General features: G+C 46.9%; 1 protein-coding gene across 15 annotated transcripts in view; it reads left to right on the plus strand.

Annotated features, from left to right (window-relative positions):
- The window catches only part of SLC39A11 (solute carrier family 39 member 11), a 353,551-nt gene that overhangs the window by 84,350 nt on the left and 251,515 nt on the right, over positions 1–17,686 (plus strand). For 13 of the 15 annotated variants that reach the window (XR_004311658.1, XM_032456952.1, XM_032456954.1 and 10 more), the window contains one exon: positions 11,235–11,393. The exons of the other annotated variants lie outside the window; for them this stretch is intronic. Coding sequence is in view for 12 of the 13 variants with exons in the window: in XM_032456952.1 (XP_032312843.1) it covers positions 11,235–11,393 (159 nt within the window). In the remaining variant the exon portion in view is untranslated. The remainder of the gene's footprint in view (positions 1–11,234; positions 11,394–17,686) is intronic. 15 annotated transcript variants of the gene reach the window in all.

The raw sequence follows: 17,686 nt of genomic DNA on the forward strand, positions 1-17,686 counted from the left end.
TCAGGCAACCACCTTATAATTTCTGTCACCATAGGTGAGTTTTGTATTCTTGTGCCTCGTGGAATCCTACAGTGTACATGACTCATCCAGTACATACTTGCCAGGCTTCCTTCACCCACTGTCATGACTTTGAGACTCCTCCACATCATCATGGTGTCAGTCCTTTTTTTCATTTTTATTGCTAAGGAATATTTTCATTTTATAAATGGGTTTACCCATTCTGTTGTTGGATGTATCGGTTCTTTCCAGATTTAGGCTATGAATAAAGCTACTGTGGGCATCCTTGTGTAAGTCCTTGTGTGGACATGTTTTCATTTCTCTTGGGGCAGGTATCTGGGAGAGGGTCGTAGGGGAGATTTTTTTTTTTATAATCGTATCTTTTTTTTTAACATTTTTTATTGATTTATAATCATTTTACGATGTTGTGTCAAATTCCAGTGTTCAGCACAATTTTTCAGTCATTCATGGACATATACACACTCATTGTCACATTTTTTTCTCTGTGAGTTATCATAACATTTTGTGTATATTTCCGGGGAGATTTTTTTTTTAAGCTCAGATGCTCTTTTGTGTTTTGGAGATTGCATTCAAACTGGTAGGCCAAGCCCCTGCCCATCATTTCTTCCGTGTAGCTGTAGCTAGCAAGAGTTAGGTCACCTAAGTGGGTCTGTCTCCATTAATAACTGTAATCGAAGCTGAATGTAAATGATGATAATTTTGAGCTGGTAGGTTTAATTTTGTAAAATTGCACGAAGCTGGCATATCATGGGGGTTTTTTGATAAAAGGAGATTAGGTACAGATCAAGCCCCCATATGAATTTGATTCATACTTGAGTCATGACTAATAATTGACATGCCAAATTTGAAAGCTGACTCAGTGCAAAATTCACGTGGTCACCCATTGTGGGTTTCTGATGGGTGACTTGATTTGGAATGGACGTGGTGACCTCATTCTGGATAGTTGCCTGCAGATTTCTTCTTTCTTCCCTGTCCCTCTGCCTCTGTTCTGGTCAGGGCTTTGCTGCCTCCCGTCTAGATTACATCAGTAGACCAGCACCTGGTCTGTTGGTTTCCAGTCCAGTCCAGAGTCTGTTCCAATAGGTTATGGGGGGGCCCTGGCTCTTGTAGTTTGAAAACTCCAGGCAAGTCTAGTATGCTACCAACAGGAAGCAACCTGCTCATTGTCTTGAGGTCAAGCCATTCTACCAGGTTCCCCTCAACTATCTCTTGGTACCCCCAACCAGGCTGAGCATCCTGTGATGCCCACAATGTAAGCTTGTCTTCCAGACAGCTCACACTATTCTTAACCGGCTAGAAGGTCACACCTTTATTTTCCTTTCCAAATCATGTCCAACTTTCAAGAGCCCTTCACCACATTTTCTTTGGTGTTTTGCTTTTTAACAACGTTGTCATTGCCTTCCTTGGAATGACCACAAGCTTTCTTCCTTTGTCATTTCTGATGCCTTCTTTCCTCACCCTTTCAGATGTCTTCTATAATCTCTCTTAGTATGGTACGTAGCCAGCTCCTCAGAGGCAGGACTCAGGTCAGCTTTTGTGTCCTTGCTTCCTCCCTCCCGGTCCCCTAGGATCTAGCATAATGTTGGTCATGTCTTAGTCACCAGTGAAGTACTTGTTGATTGACTTTTAAAAATTAATTTAATATCTGATTTGAAGACCAAACTTAGAGACATTATTTGGCTTCTGTCCTTTTGGAGCACTTACTGCCTTGATTTATGTGGATTGCAGGTTTGTGCCTATTCCTTGTTTAGGCAGTGGCCTTCTTTGGGTCAGAGTCCATGTTCCTGTGCTTCAGCAAACATGTGAGGAGGAGCTGGTGTGCAGCAGACTCAGCGCTGGGTGCTGTTATTCTGAACTGTCTTCCTGGCTTCCGTAGACTCCTGTGTACCTTCCTTAGAGGCGTGCTCCTGGCACAGCTGAAACTGACACTCAGTGTGTCGTAAATGATCTTTGTGCAATTTCCTCCCCCTTTCTTATTGAGAGGGAACTTTTGTTTCGTAGCTTGGATTTTCTGCCAGTCCTTAAACTGTCATTACTGTCATAAAAGAAATGTTTAACTGCACCCAACGTGCCAGAATATTCTGATGTATGTCTTAAGAAACTCTTCACACATTCATTTATATTTCCAGAGCTGAAATTGTCCCAAAACGAGCACTTATGCAGAAATGAAAAGGTTTGCCGGCTCTGGGCTGGTGTTCAGCTGATTGCTTTTGATTACTTTGTGCTGGTACCCCTGACACCAGAGGGAAATTAATACCATTATGAGGTATAGATCCCGGTGGCATTTTACATGATATTTTGAGAAAAAGAATTGTAGCAGTTTTGCTAGGTTTGGGAAACTATGGAAGGGAAGTGGAGGATTTTACTTGCAAGGCAACGTGAGAAAGAGCTTGCACATGTCAGCTGATTTTAAATGTCTCCTCTGAAAGTCCTTTTCAGCCTTTTGATGTCAAGGCTGTGATTTAGGGACCTTCAGCAAAACCACACAGTTCAGGTGGGTGTCTCATTATCATGCAGAAACGTGTCTGAAAATTCAGTTTTTGTTCATAGGATCCTTTCCACCGATTGGATTTTCACTGTGAAATCGAAGTCTTCTATTATTAAAACATTTAAAAAATTGTATCATAAATTTATTTATAATATTTACTTTTATATTTACATATTTTATGATTTATATTATCAATTTATTAAAAAATCCTCCCCACTCCCACGATATACATATACATGGATAGTTTAAAAAGTCAGATTGTCCTACAGGCTTGTAATAAAAAAAGCCTGCTGTGCTTCCCCAGCCCTGATTCCTACTTAGGGATAAGTGTGAACAGCCGTTTTAGCTATTTCTTCAACTTTTTGCCTCCCACGTTTCTCAGCTGCATACTTACTTTGACATTTCTTGACTTTTTTGGCTTTAAACATCTTTAAATGACTTCTGGGTGTGGAAGATGAGGATTTGGTTCTCTTATCTCCGCCTGCATACTACCCTACAGATACCTTTTTTATTATTTTTATTATTTTTTTTATTATTTATTATTTTTATTATTTTTATTATATTATTTTAGTTCAATAGTTCAGTGGTCACAGTTTAATCATGGAGTATTATTCAGCCATGAAAAAGAATGGAATTCTGACACAGGCTACAACATGGGTGAACCTTGAAAGCATTATGCTAAGTGAAACGATTCAGACACAAGGGGACAAATATTGTATGATTCCACGTATATGAAGTATCTACAATAGGCAAATTCATAGAGTCAGAGAGTAGGTTAGAGGTTGCCAGTGGCTGGTGGGGAGGGGAGGATGGAGAGTTATTGCTTAACGGTTACAGAGGTTCTGTGTGGGGTGGTGAAAAAGCTTGGGAAATCGGGATGATGGTTACACAACATTGTGAATGTGCTTGGTGCCCCTGAATTGTCTAGACTCTAAAATGGCAAATTTTATGTCATGTCCATTTTGCCACACAGATAAGTAACTTAGTTAGTAAATAAAAAATAGCATACATTGTTAAGACTGTTAATGGTGTTCATTTATTTCCTTTCTTGTGCAATTTTTCTCTTTTCCAGAGTTAGTAATGGTCTCCTTTTTTCCCTTTGCCTAGTTTTTTGGGTTCCTATTATCAGTCAGGCCACCAGTCTCCCACACAGAAGGGTAACATCTTCCCTGCACACATCCAAACTCATAGGCTCTACAATCTGCTCTTTCCCAGGTCCCTCCAGCCCCTCTTCCCATCTGGGGTCTGGTTTTCTGAGCCTGTTGGAACTGTTGCTCCCATGTCCCTTTTTTAACCACTGACCTGGGGAGTGCCCTTCATTTCTTTCCCCTGTCGTCGACTTTCTTGTTTTTCTTCCTCATACCGTGGAGTAAACACATCCTTGAGTATCTTCCTGAGGAGCATCAGGGAGGTGACATCTCCAGCCGGCTTCCCCAGAAGCAGAGCCTGACACGGGGACACCTGTGCAAGGAATCTAGGGAAGAAGTGCTCTGGGAGGGGCACAGCCAGGGAGTCGGGATGGATGGGCTGGGGAAGAAGCTGGGCTGGGCTGGGAGCATGCTGGGTGCTCCCATTCAGCACATAGTGTGCTGCCCACTCCCCAGCTGGCGGGGGGTCCCTGAGAGTCAGGTGGCATGGTTGTGTGGCTGCACGTGGTACAGTGGGGTCTCGTGGCTTCTTACCCAGTCTTTTTTGTTCCTTTTTTTTTTTTTTTAAATTGAAGTATAGTTGGTTTACAATGTTGTGTTAGTTTCTGGTGTACAGCGTAGTGATTCAGTTATACATATATATATTTTTTCATTATAGGTTATTACAAGCTATTGAATATAGTTCCCTGTGCTATACAGCAGGTCCTTGTTGTTTATCTCTTTTATGTATAGTAGTTTGTATCTGCTAATCCCAAACTCCTAATTTATCCCTCCCCCTCTCCCCAGCCTTTCCCCTTTGTTAACCGTAAGTTTGTTTTCTGTGTCTGTAAGTCTTTTTTTTTTTTTTGTAAATAAGTTCATTTGTATCATTTTTTAGATTCCACAGATAAGTGATGCCATATGATATTTGTCTCTGTCTGACTTACTTCACTTAGTATGATAATCTCTAGGTCCATCCATGTTGCTGCAAATGGTGTTATTTTATTCTTTTTATGGCTGAGTAGTATTCATTGTGTGTGTGTGTGTGTGTGTGTGTGTGTGTGACAACTTCTTTATCCAGTCATCTGTCAGTGGACATTTAGTTTGCTTCCATGTCTTGGCTATCGTACATAGTGTTGCTGTGAACATTGGGGTGCATGTATCTTTTTGAACTGGAGTTTTCTTTGAATATATGCCAGGAGTGGATTGCTAGATCATTTGGTAAATCTATTTTTAGTTTTTTAAGAAATCTCCATACTGTTTTCCATAACGGCTACACCAAATTGCATTCCCACCAGCAGTGTAGGAGGCTCCCTTTTCTCCACTCCCTTTCCAGCGTTTTTCGTTTGTGGGCCTTTTAATGATGGCCACTGGTGGAGACCAGTCCTCTTTATTGGCCCATGTGCAGTTCCTTTTCCGGTGGCTCCAGAGCCCTTGATCCCTGAGCTGTTCTGGGGTTCTATGGAGGTGAACCCCTTGCTTCCACAGGGCTCAGGTGTCAGCCTTCTTGGGGTGTCTGTCAGTCATCACCTGCTTCTCTCTTTTAGCTTCCAAAGCTCCTTGGCTGCTGTCTCCTCGCTCTGTCCTTTTGTCTTTGTGGTTGAGATCCTTCTCAACCCTTTACTCACAGCCTAGTGGGAATTTGGGAGCCAGCAGCTTGTGTTGGATCAGCCACATTTAACTGGAAGTTCTACAACTTACACGTTGTGACATTCAAACATGGACTAGGATGTATACTTTAGCACAGTAGCTATTGCTGCTGTAGACACAGGCAACATTGAAAATTACGCTTAGAGGGAGATTGTCCTCTGATTAGATGTACTGAGTAGGAGATATTGTGAGTATTATTGTTTTTAAAGAATTTGAAACATCTAAGCCACAGAATTTAGCTTTGGAATTAAGGGCGTGGCCTGGGTTTCAAATCCCAGTTCTGTCACTTCCAGCTGGGTGCCCGTGGGTGACCTAACTTCTGCAAAGCACAGAGAGGAGGCTGTAGGTTTCAAGGAGGTGAAGCATGGAAAGCACGCAGCCCCCTCTGGTCCCCATGAAGTGTGTGGCCCCAGGTCAGTCGCTTTGCTGATCTCACGAAGTGAACTGTGGGCTTTCTTGGCTTCAAGTCTTTGTCTGCATGGCTTATGCTTCTCAGCTGGGAAGATCCTCCTCAATCTTCTCTTAGACCTCAGTAACAAATATTAATTTTTTATAAACTCTTTGTTTTTGGAAGTATTTTAGATTTTCAGAAAAGGTGCAAAAATAGTACAGGGATTTCCCCTATACCCTTCATCCAGCTTCCCCTAATGGGAGCATCTTACAAGACTAGGGTACGTTTGTCCAAGCTAGGAAATTAGCATTGGTGCATTACTATTCCCTAATCCTCAGATGTTGGATTGCACCGATCTTCCCACTGACGCCCTTCTTCTGTTCCCAGGATCCAATCCAGGATACATGTTGCATTCAGAGTGTTCTTTTAAGGTGTAGACAACCAGAGAAGAAGGTGTGCCTTTGAGTCAGAGCCCTGAACTGAAATTATACACCTTGGCTTTGTTTTGAAACCTCAGCTTTAATCATGCTGCTAGAGAGGGAATTACAGTCTGAGTTACATAATTGCTTGTTTCCCTCCATCCAAGGTGCAGTCGTGGGTTTAGGTTTGTAAGGTGTGCTGTGTCTCGCAGAGGAAGTTGTGTGACAACATTGTTACCACCTGTTTATCAGTCGCCAAACACTTCCTTAGCGCTGGCTTCTGTCGGACTAGCTCATATCGCAATAGTGGAGAACGCCCACAGGATGGATTCCATTCGGTTACTGCCAAAGCTGCTTCATCTCAGGCTGTGCTTCGAGGATGCTTTGACTCCTTGGTAAGGGAGGCAGCAACTGAAACCTTTACTCTGCAGCTCTTAGAATTTCTTAGAAGACTCTGGGGGTCTGTGTAGGGCTGCCGGGGGGCCCTAACTTGATCTGGGGGTGGTACTGTCAGCCTTGGTTGGCGTTAGCTTGCTCTGGGGCTCTGGGAAAGCCACTGAATCCCTTTGGGTCTCAGTTTTACCATCTGTTCAATGAAGCCTTGGGACCAGGCAGCCTCCTGACATCCCAACTCTGAAAGAGGGTGATTCTTTCAGTAGACTCTTCAGTGGGTGATCCATGAAGCTCTGAAAAATTCTGTCAACTTTTTTGCACACCGGAGAAAAACTCCCTTGTTTTAAACAATTACTCATCCAGTGTTTGTCAATAGAACGAAGGCATTTGAGTAGTAGCCTATAGGGTACTTGATTTGGAAGTTTAAAAAAAAAATCACTTTATAATGTAGGTAACAGACTGAAAAATGAGTGTTGAATCACTTCTGATCATGCCTTCTGCTGATTTCTCCATCCCCATTGCTCCCTTTCATTAGCAAGGATAACAGAGAACTCATTCGGGCCACAAACACCGAGCAGCTGCTCAGCCCAGGACTGCTCAGATGGATGGTGCCAGTTTACAGAGGTGCTCTTAGCACAGCCCTGAGCCTGGTCCCGGGGGGATGTGGACACAAATAAGGAATCCTGTGTGATGGGAAAGGGACCTCCTAGAGGAGGGGTAGGGGGTGAGATGAGGAGGGTGAAGGAAGAATCCAACACAGCAGGATTCGACACGTTATTTCCTGCCAGCAATTGGGTTGGTAGGGTATATGCATTGTCCCGTATAATTCTTAAAACAATCTTGTTACCTAGTATCCATGCCCCCACTTTTAGTTTTTTCAAAGCTGAGCTGCAGAGAGTTTAGGTTGTTTGCCTCTGGCTACCTCACTAGTACTTGGCAGAACCAGGAGTCAAATTCAAACTTGATTCTAAATCCTGCCTTTCCTGGTCCATTGATATACATGGCCTCAGGCTAAGAGTTTGGGATACTTGGAAGAAAGGGTATGAGAGATGGGCCTTGATGGTCTGGCAGGTGCACAGATGGACGAGCTTGCGCCAAGGCCGGGGGGCTGGAGGGCTCAGCACATAGCTGGGGGTTGGGGGGCAGAAGTACAAGACAGGGTTCTAATGGTTGGTTAGGCCAAGCTCAACTTATAAAAACATTAAGTTAAAATTCACATAACAACCATTTTACAGTATGCAATTCAATGGCATTTAGTCCATTCACAGTGTTGTGCAACCATCTCCTGTGTCTAGTTCCAAATATTTTCATTACCCGCAAAGGAGACCCTGTGTCCATTAGGAGTTGCTCCCCATACCCTGCTCCCAGCATCCCCTGTCTGTCACTGATCTGTTTTCTGTCTTTGGATTCACCTCTACTGACATTTCCCTATAAAGAGAAGCATATAGTATGTGACCTTTTGTGCCTAGCATCTTTCTCTTAGCAGGTTTCCAAGGTTCATCCGTGTTGCACTGTGTGTCGGTCCTTCATTTCTTCATGGCTGAAGAATTTGCCATCGGATGGAATAGTTTGTCTCTCCGTTCATTCGTTAATGACCATCTAGGGCTGTTCCCCTCTTTTGGCATTTATGAACAAGATCAAGGTCGATATTATAATTAGCTCAAGCCATTCATTCACTCATTGGCCCTTGAGCATAGGGATGGAGGTGGAAGTCGTGCCGGTGGCTGAGATGCCGCGGGGAGCATGTGAGAAGGAGAGAGCCCAGGCAGGATTCAGCCCTGGGCTTGGGGAAGAAGCGAGGAGTGCACCCAGCTTCCCAAGATCAGCCTGCCTGAGGCTGTCTTTGTCCTGACATTCAGATTTCCAAGCCCTGCGGGAGACAGACCAAGCCGGCGATGACCGGAATTACGACATTCAGCCCGTGTGTGTTGATTCCCTCCTTAGCTCTTTCTGCAGGAGTTATTGTTGTCATTGACACGCTCACTCCCTTGAGCTTCTTTGGTTATTTTGCACAAAATTGGACTGCTTTGGTCTTAGCGACATCTAGCTGGAGGATGGTCTCCAAGGCGAGCTTTCCCGCGGCTCCTCAGTTTTGTTTTTGGGAATAAAGAGGCAAAAAAAAAAAAAAAGGACTTTGGGGGTACAATGAGGCCCCTGTCATGTGTGCTGAAACCTGGGTTATGCGTTCCTTTCATAGACAAAGGCAGGATGAGGGAGGCCCCGCTGGTCAGCTCCTCGTGGCTACATCTGATACCTTTCGGGCTGTTGCTGCTGGCCCAGCTTGCCTTTGTAAACAGGGTTGCAACTGCAGGGAGGACTTTTGGTATTTATCATCTGGGGTCCTAAAGGGACTGGTCGGCGACGACTGGTTTCTTTGGAGCTCATTCCCTGAAGTCTAGCGCCCAGTGGTCACCACCTCCTCTTTGGTAGACTGTCCCCTCCAGGCGCTGCTTCCTAGGGGTAACTGAAGGTTAATCAGATACACTACTTCCTGCTTCTGTATCAGCTAGTTAGTATGTCACTACATCCAGATTAAAAAATGCCGAACCTTGAAAGGAGCTTGGCTAGTGTTGACAGTCTCAGGCAAGCTACCTATGTTGAGGGATTATTTTTTAAAAATAGCATATTTCTCACATGTAGGGGCAGAAAAAAGATGCACCCGGTGATGCCTAGGGATGGAAAAGAGCTTTGCCAGAAGAGGGTGGACTTTGCGTTGAGAAGGAGATGGGGAGCCGAGGCTGGGGAAGTACGCCAGGTGACCCTGACAAGGATGGGGTATGGGGAGGGACTGGAGGATGAGACGAGTGGCCTGACTGGATGGTGTAGTTTTAGAGTCGTTGGCAGTGGGACTCGATAGGGTCCCCTGAAACATGCGAGGAGAGAGGTTGCTGGATGCGTGTGTGCCTCTGCGCAGGTCCTCCTCGGCGGGAGTTTACCATGCATCACAGCCATGGAGCAATGTTGAATTAGAAGGCAAGTGAGACAAAGTCTGGGAAAGGGGTGGGTCAGCCGTGCCAGAGAGAAGGCTGCCCAGAGGCTTCCTTTGATGGTCCTGTGGAGCTGAACTGATGAGACACTGTTTGTTTTTTTTTTTTAACATTTTTTATTGAGTTATAATCATTTTGCAATGTTGTGTCAAATTCCAGTGTAGAGCACAATTTTTCAATTATATGTGAACATAAATATATTCATTGTCACATTTTTTTTTTCTCTGTGAGCTACCATAGATCTTGTACATATTTCCCTGTGCTATACGGTGTAATCTTGTTTATCTACTCTACATTTTGAAATCCTAGACACTTTCATTCTTTCCGGAGTCTCTGAGGCAGATGCTACTTCCTACTGGCAGTACTAAGATTTTTGCTGGGAGAATCTAGTCCCCAGCAAGTGACTGTGCTTGGCTGACTCTTGGCAGAAGAGAAATCACTCTCTGCACGGATTTGTTCTTTACTGTTGCAACTATAATAATACCTGTTTCTGTCACCCTGAAGGAGATTTTGGAGATGGACGATGCAGATTTTTTTTTTTAAAGGCAAGGCATCATTAAATAATTTTAGAAACTCATTCAACATTTTACATGGCAGTGATGACTGTCACATGGAGACAGTGGGTAGTGGGTGTGCTCCAGCCCAGATGTCACTGCCGCTGAAGAGCACACAGCTGGGATGAGTGTTTAATTCACTAAACACTGGAAAGCCTTTGATCAAATTGACCTCACCGAGATTTGAGTCCAGCTTCGTTTTTCTCTTTTCCCTCATGTTTTTCCCCCACATTGAGGTGATGGTGGCCCTGTTCTCTCGGTCCTCTGGATCTGCCACCTTGATCTTATTACTTTGAAATTCAATTTCTTGATCTATGAATCACAACAGAAAACAACATCTTCCTCCCAGGGTTGCCGGGATGATAAAATGAGGTATCAGATGTGAAGCTTGGTCCCTGGAAATGGTAGGTGATCAGTAAACACTAGTTCCCTTCTTCCTTTTTAGAGATGAGAAAATTGGCGAGACTGAGCTGACACTGACTGACTGGTTGTCCTCAAATGTTTCAGGGGCTATAACCTCTCACGGAGGAAGGACACACTCAGTTTGGTGCTCCAGTGAATGGACCTGGAGCTAATGGGTAAAAATGGACGGGAGACAGATTTCAGCTCAACATAAGGAAGACATACATCATAACTAGAGCCGTCTCATGTCCAGTGCCGTGGAGCTCACGAAGTAGTGAGCAGCTGGTCCTGGAAAGTATTCCGTTAGCACAGAATTTCTCATCGGTGCTATCGACATTTGGGGCAACAGGTAGTTCTTTGCCGTCAGGGGCTGTGATGTACGTTGTGAGGCGTTTACCAGCATCTCTGGCCTCTACTCGTTAGATGGTAGAAGCAACCTCCCCTTCTCCCCCTGCCCTTCTTGTGACAACCGGAAATGTCTCCAGACATTGCCAGATGTCTCCTGGAAGGCAAAATCGCCCCGGGTTGAGAACCACTAAATTAGAGGCTAGATGACAGCAAACGAGACTCCCAATTCTCAAGGGCAGCTCCACCCTATCTCACGTTGAGTTCTTACAGCACTAATGTTCTCCTGGTGGGATTTTGTTTTTGCTTTGGGACATACCTACCACTGAGGATAAAAGGTCTAAGCCGGGTGACATTGTAGGGTTCAGTCTGGGCCTTAGGGGAGCAAGGGAAGTCCCCCCCCCCCCGGAAGGCCTTCCGGGGATGGTTTAATGGTTTGCTGCTCATCATGGTTTTGCAGGTCATGTTGGCGGCTTCCTACTGGTCCCTCCTGGCCCCAGCGGTGGAGATGGCCACGTCCTCTGGCGGCTTTGGCGCCTTGGCCTTCTTCCCCGTGGCTGTCGGCTTCACCCTCGGCGCTGCTTTTGTCTACTTGGCAGACCTCCTGATGCCTCACCTGGTGAGTAGCACTCCGCTCAGGGCTTGTTGCGTCAGGATGTGTCCCGCTCTGTGCAGTGGATTCACTTCTGTTCAAACCTGGCCTCCCCAGTCGTGTCTCTGTAGCCAGTGATGTCGAAATGGACATTTCAGCCCATTTAGGGCTTTTACCTGGAGGAGTTGAATTGTGACTTAATTCCTATAAGAAGATAAGCTCTTGGGAGTGTGACTAGTCATCCCCTTTGTTACGTTTTGGTAAGTTCAGATTTTAAATGTCAGATTTCGTTGTAGAGCAGAGCTGACGCCATGCAGTGTGACTGTACGTGGGCGTGGACCTGGAAACTGGGGGAAGGGAATGACCATCGGAGTGGTCCTGGCCCTTAAAGAGCTCATACTGTCACCAGGGAGATGATGGCACGCCCAACTGCAGCCTCATACCACCGACAAAGCATCACATCCTTAAGGGCTTATTAATAGGAGGGCGAGGTGGGGAGACGGGGCAGGAGGGTTCTGAGTTGAGCTCGTTTCTGCCGTGAACTGGTGTGTGTGCCTTAGCCCCAGTTTTCCTTCTTAGTGACTTGAGGGTAAGTCCCTTTAGGGGCTGCAAAGTAAAAATGAAATAATCTAAAGAGGCACCAGAATTGGGGGTAGCCAGAGGTTTTAGTGTTTTATTTGTTTGTTTGTTTGTGTGTAAATAGTGCTGGTGGGCTGGGTTTGGGGAATGAGCATGTACTTGCTTGAGAAGCATAATCTGAACCACAGCCTGATGTCTGGCTGTGATCGCTGGACAGAGAGAGCCAAGGCCAGGCCATGAGATCATAACCCGACGCCATCGGCTACAACCAGGTTGGTGGTGGGGTCGATGTCACTAAGAACCCGGTGCAGGCGTATGCCCCCTTACCAGTCGCCGTGTCCCAGCAAGTCCGGGAGGTGGGCAGAAGCCTCCTGAGAGACCTGAGCTGGGGCTTGAATTCTCTGCCCTCGCAGGAAGGGAGGAGGCACAGAAGGGCCTGCATGGGGGGAGGGGAGAACCGAGTTTCTCTGTCTGATGAGTGAGGATCAGGTGAGGTTCACTGGAGTCAGCCAGGCACATGCCCCAGGAGGTAGGTTCACCTTCTTTTCCCTGCCCACCTGTCTTTTTTTCTTCCCTGTCGGAGAAAGAGAAGGACGAATTCCTGGGAACTTGGGCCAGGCGCTAATGAGAAACTGATTACTGACACCCCAGAATGAAGAGCCTCTGGACCAAACAGCTGGGTGTGATGGTTGGATAGAGAGCCATGCATTGTCTCAGAGGGAAGACCATACATCATTTTTGTTCATCAGAAGCTTGAATGGCCGTGTCAGTTTCTGCCCTCGGGCCCTTGGCTTCCTCTCTGTCAAATACATCTGCTTGGCAACGGCTAGGTCCTCAGCGTGGGCTGCTGCGTTCTGCTCTCCAGTCTGCCCTGGTTGTGTGTAAACTTGCTGTCGGAGTGTATTCTCCTCGCCCTGGCTGGAAGATTGAGCAGCCAGTGGCCTTAACCCCTGCACAGCCGACTGGGGGCTGGCTCAGTGGCTCTGCAGAGCCCCTGCTGGGTCTCATTCTGCCCCTCCCACCTGGGCCCACCTGGGCTTCTGGGACAGTACCTTGCAGAGGACTCACTGCAGTCGTGATGGGTTACCATTCACGGGCACTGGGGCTGGAGGGCCGGGTCGGGTCAGGTGTATTTGATCAGCTGTCTGGATGCAGAGGCTTTCTCTGGGCAGTGTAAATAGTCCTTGGACAATTTCTTCTGTGCAGCAGTACCTTTTTTTTTTTTAACCTTTTGCTTCCTGTTTGTTCTAGTATATGCTTTGAATATAGAGAGGATCCCAGGGGAAAGTCTTGGCTAGACTACAAAGGAAATGAGGAGTGGTTAGGGAGTGCTGGGTGAGCATGTAGGGAGAGAATGAAAGGTCTCCGAAAAGGGCATAAAAAGCATGAATGCCCAGAACCTCGCTAATTGGCAGAAAGCTCAGCCCGACAGTAGACGCCTGTTCTGGGACACTTTAAAAGAAATTAATTCTTGCTGTTGACGTGAGAAGAAGAATTTGTCTGGGAAGGTCTTGGAAATAGACAAGCATTATTTGTAATTGCTGCAGTCACTGAATACAAATGTTGCCATAAGACTGGTGCTTGGAAGCAATCTGTCCGCCGTCACTCTGAGACGGGCTGGAGGTTTCCCTTGGTTTCACGATTCATTTGCTTACCGAAGCCAGAAAGGGCAGCCACTTGGATCTATCGAAGATGCTTCTCGAAGACTGAGTTAATGGGTTTTGAGCTTGAGTCCATGTGGTTGTCAGCATTGATTGAGCAGCCTCGGGGGATAAAGTCTTCTTGGGGTGGGGGTGGGGGGCTGGAATTTGATTTCAGAATGCTCTCGGCGATTGGGGTTGAGGAACCAGGAGTTCTGTGGGTAAATTCAGACTGAGATTTTTGTCCTGGTTATGCTGCCTTATGCCAAAGCCCCACGCTCAGCTGATGGCCCAGAAACAGGATGAAGTCGTGAGAGCAAAAGGCTTTGGCTGTAGTGTTGATGGAGGGGCTCATCCTGCAGGACAGGCTCCGGGAGAAAGGGGGTCCTGCCTGCTGAAAACCCCGTGGCCCCCTTCCTGTCCTCTGGGACCGTGAGTGGCGTTTGACGGGTGAGAGGCAGTGAGTCAGTCTGCCTTACTTCAATTCACCTGGAGAAATGAGCCCACTAAGTGCAGAGATGTAGTTTGAGGGATTCTGATACGAGCTGGCCCGTGACCATTCAAGCACAGGGTCCCACTGCCTGTCAACATCCAAGACGCCCACCCTGCTTATGTGTATACAGTCAGGACCTGAAGGGTGGCAAGACTCTGGGACCATGGGAAGGAAATGGTTAACAGCCTACTCTCTTCTCTAACCCCATTTCCATTCATTCAGCCTTTCAGATTTATTTGCAACCCCTTCTCTCCTCCGCCGTTTGGAACCGGAGTCACATATTGCTCATGAAAAGGGTTTTACTCATAACCGTCCCTCAGGTTGAACCCATTGTGGCTTCATTAACTTCATATGTATCAAATCGCTCTCTGAAAGGGTATTTATTTTCACTTATTTATCTGGGAGTTGAGTAGAGAAGGCTCATGCAGTAACTGTTAATGGGAAATGAACTGATAAAGTCTTGACAGAGGCTTTGCCGAATGATGTCTTAATGAAAGGGGAAAGGAGGTGGGGTAGGCGAGGAAGGTGCAGGCTGCCAGCCCTGGGAAGGGACCTGGGAAGAGGATGATGGTGGGTAATGCGGCTTGGACCAGCCTGAGCCCAGCGCTCCCCTCTGGATGGCTCTAGGGGGAGAGAGAATGGATGTTGAATGGCTGTTTGGAGATACTGACATTTTTATGATCTTTGCAGTTTGCTTCTCTGTGGAGTTAAAGATGGTGTGGGCGGGATTTTAAAGCAGTGATTTTCTACTGGTGGGTAGAGGGGAGGGAAGAGGAGGGGAGGGAAGGAAGTGGGGGTGTGTCTCCATGGCCTCGTATCTTTCTTTTTAGTCATATTGGTATTACATCAACACAACACAAAAATCTCATTAAAAAAATTGAACAAAATTTTAGGTGGAAGTCCTTTCTTGCTATAGACGGCATCCTCCCCAAATTCATATGTTAAACCTGATCTCCAAGGTGGTAGTATTTGGAGGTGGGGCCTTCTGAAGGTGATCAGGTCCTGAGAGTGGTGCCCTCATGAATGGCATCAGTGCCCTTATAAAGAGGACCTCAGACTTGAAGGACAGGGAGACCTCAGAGAGCCCCCTTGACTCTTCTGCCATGTCAGGATGCACACATACCATCTACGAATCAGGCAGCGGGCCCTCCCCAGACACCGAATCTGCTGCCACTTTGACCTTGGACTTCCCAGCCTCCAGAATTGCCAGCAATACATTTCTGTTATTTATAAACCCAGTTGATGGGAATTTATTGAAGCGGCCTGAATGGAGGAAGACTCTCCTCTGTTCCGCACTCTTCCGCACGCCAGTCAGCCATCGTCATCTGTTTAGTGAGGGTCCTCGCAGATTTCTTCCCTTTTCTCTTTCTTTTTTTTCCCCCTCTCTTTAAGAAAACCAATTGTGTTGTGTCTAATAAATATTGAAACAGAAACACTTTCCCCATGCTTGGATTGTTGCAGTTTACTTTCTGTCACCTCTTGCGCAACATGAATCCTGACCCACCTGTTTAGATTTACCTTCTCTTTACTTATGTGTGTGCATGTGTGCAGGTCGACACAGCTGGAACCCACCAGTGCATTCTTTTGTGTGTTGTTTTAAAAATTTGGGATGGTTTTTATCTGCAGCTGTCCCAGTACCTGTACAGCATCCTACCATCTCGGTAGTGGCTTGCCAGACCGCCTGAGTCATCAGATGGCCCTGAGCTTTTACCTGTGTGTATATGTACCCCTGGAAATGGAATTTTGGTTATGTGTGTCCTGAAAAACAAGTGGTGACATCCTGGCTGTGTGGTTGCCACTTGCTTTTCCAGCTTTGCTTTACATCTCGGCAGTCTTTTCTCCGTGAGATGTGTGATCCCCCCTCCGCCTTGGGGTTTGACATCTGAAGAGGCTGCCCGAGGACTGCAGGGGGAAGGAAAGGTGGTGATGTCTGGCTCTGCCCGAGACTCTCCTGTTGCAGAGACTGGGGCTAATAGTCCTGCCCAGACAGGCTCCGGGGCAGGGAGGTCAGCCAGCAATAGGGGTACTACCTTCTGCCCAGTGCCCTCCTTAAGGTAGCATCCCCAGTCCTGTTCAGTTTTTCTTTGTTTTCTCTGTGATGGTAAAGAAGATGCCTCTGCATCCTCTTAAAGGAGCAGGACGTGCACGTACCCTGAATATGCAGCCCGCTGTTGCTGGAGTCAGCCTCTGGCTGGCTGGAGGTGCTCTGAGAGACCACGTATGACAACTGTCCAGAAGTGACAGATGTTGCAGGAGGTGATTATTTCCCCCCTCAACCCGGAGCAGGGTTTGCATGTTTTTTTCTCCTTCATAGATGCTCTCCATCTATCGCATTCTGATTCTGTTTCTCCAAAGAATGCCTCACAGAGGGGAGAGAGAGAGATGGGTGGGGGGTGGGGGTGGCAAGGCTGTCTCACGGAAGGAGAAACTGCGGGGACACCCAGCTCCGGAGTCTACAGCGTAAACCTGATACTGTCAGATAAGCCCATCAGCTTTGCAGTGAAAACTGGTCCACTGTCTCCGGTTTAACTCTTCCTTCTTTCCCAGACTCTGTCCTGCTTTGAGGGAGGCAGTGCTACTTGATACTGTCAGGTGCATCCTGGGCTGGAGGGAGCCTCTGGAGCAGCAGTGGCGGGTTCCTCCAGCGTGGGGACGTGACGGCCCCATCAGAGGAGGCTGGGCGTCGGGGCGGATTGGGCAGCCCCGCTGTCTGTGAGACCAGCTCAGAGAGGGGTGAGGTTTTGCAAACAGACCTTTTGCTTAACCGTCTGCACATCTGCACTCACTTCCTAGGACTTCCATAACCAAATACCGCATGCAGGGTGGCTTCAACAACAGAACTGTATTTCCTCACGGTTCTGGAAGCTAGAAGTCCAAGGTCGAGGCGTTTGCAGGTTTGGTTTCTTCCCCAATTTTCTCTCCTTGGTTTGCAGATGCTGCCTTCATATTGTGCCCTCGCCTGGTCTCTCCTCCGGGTGGGCGCATCCCCGGTGGCTCTCTGTGTGTCCAAATTTCCTCTCCTTCTAAGGGCACCAGTAAGATTGGATTATGGCCCACTGTAAGGGCCTCATTTCAATCACCTCTTCAAAGATCCTATTTCCAAATACATTCACATTCTGAGGTCCTGGGGGTCCGAGCTTCAGCATGTGAGTTTGGGAGGTGGGGCACAATTCAGCCCACAACAGCATCCTCTCAGTTTCTTTTGGTATTTACGGTACTAAGATCAGGAGGCCACTCAGTGGAGTTAGCTCCTCCCACGGGTGTCTTGGGGGCCATCAGTTTAGGTACTGCGTGTTCTGAACCAGAGCAAGCTGCAAGTCTCCTGGTACCTGAATGGGTGGGCTGACTGGGTCTGCCCTGAGGGGCAAAGCTCACTAATGAATGCACAACACTAATTAATACTTTAGTTTGCAATGAAGCCAACCTGTGAGCTTGCTCGTGCTAGAAGCCATCCATGGTTGATGGGTCCTGGCGGGGGAGTGTTGCAAAAACCTTGTGGTCCAGAGGATTCACTGACCAGAGAGTTTCCAGTCTTTTGTGAAACAAACAGTTTATTTCATCACACTGCGGTGGAGTGGGGGGCCTCTCGGCACCCTGATGCTATGGGC

This window comes from Camelus ferus, chromosome 16 (assembly GCF_009834535.1).
Source record: "Camelus ferus isolate YT-003-E chromosome 16, BCGSAC_Cfer_1.0, whole genome shotgun sequence".
In the NCBI taxonomy this organism is placed as follows: domain Eukaryota; kingdom Metazoa; phylum Chordata; class Mammalia; order Artiodactyla; family Camelidae; genus Camelus; species Camelus ferus.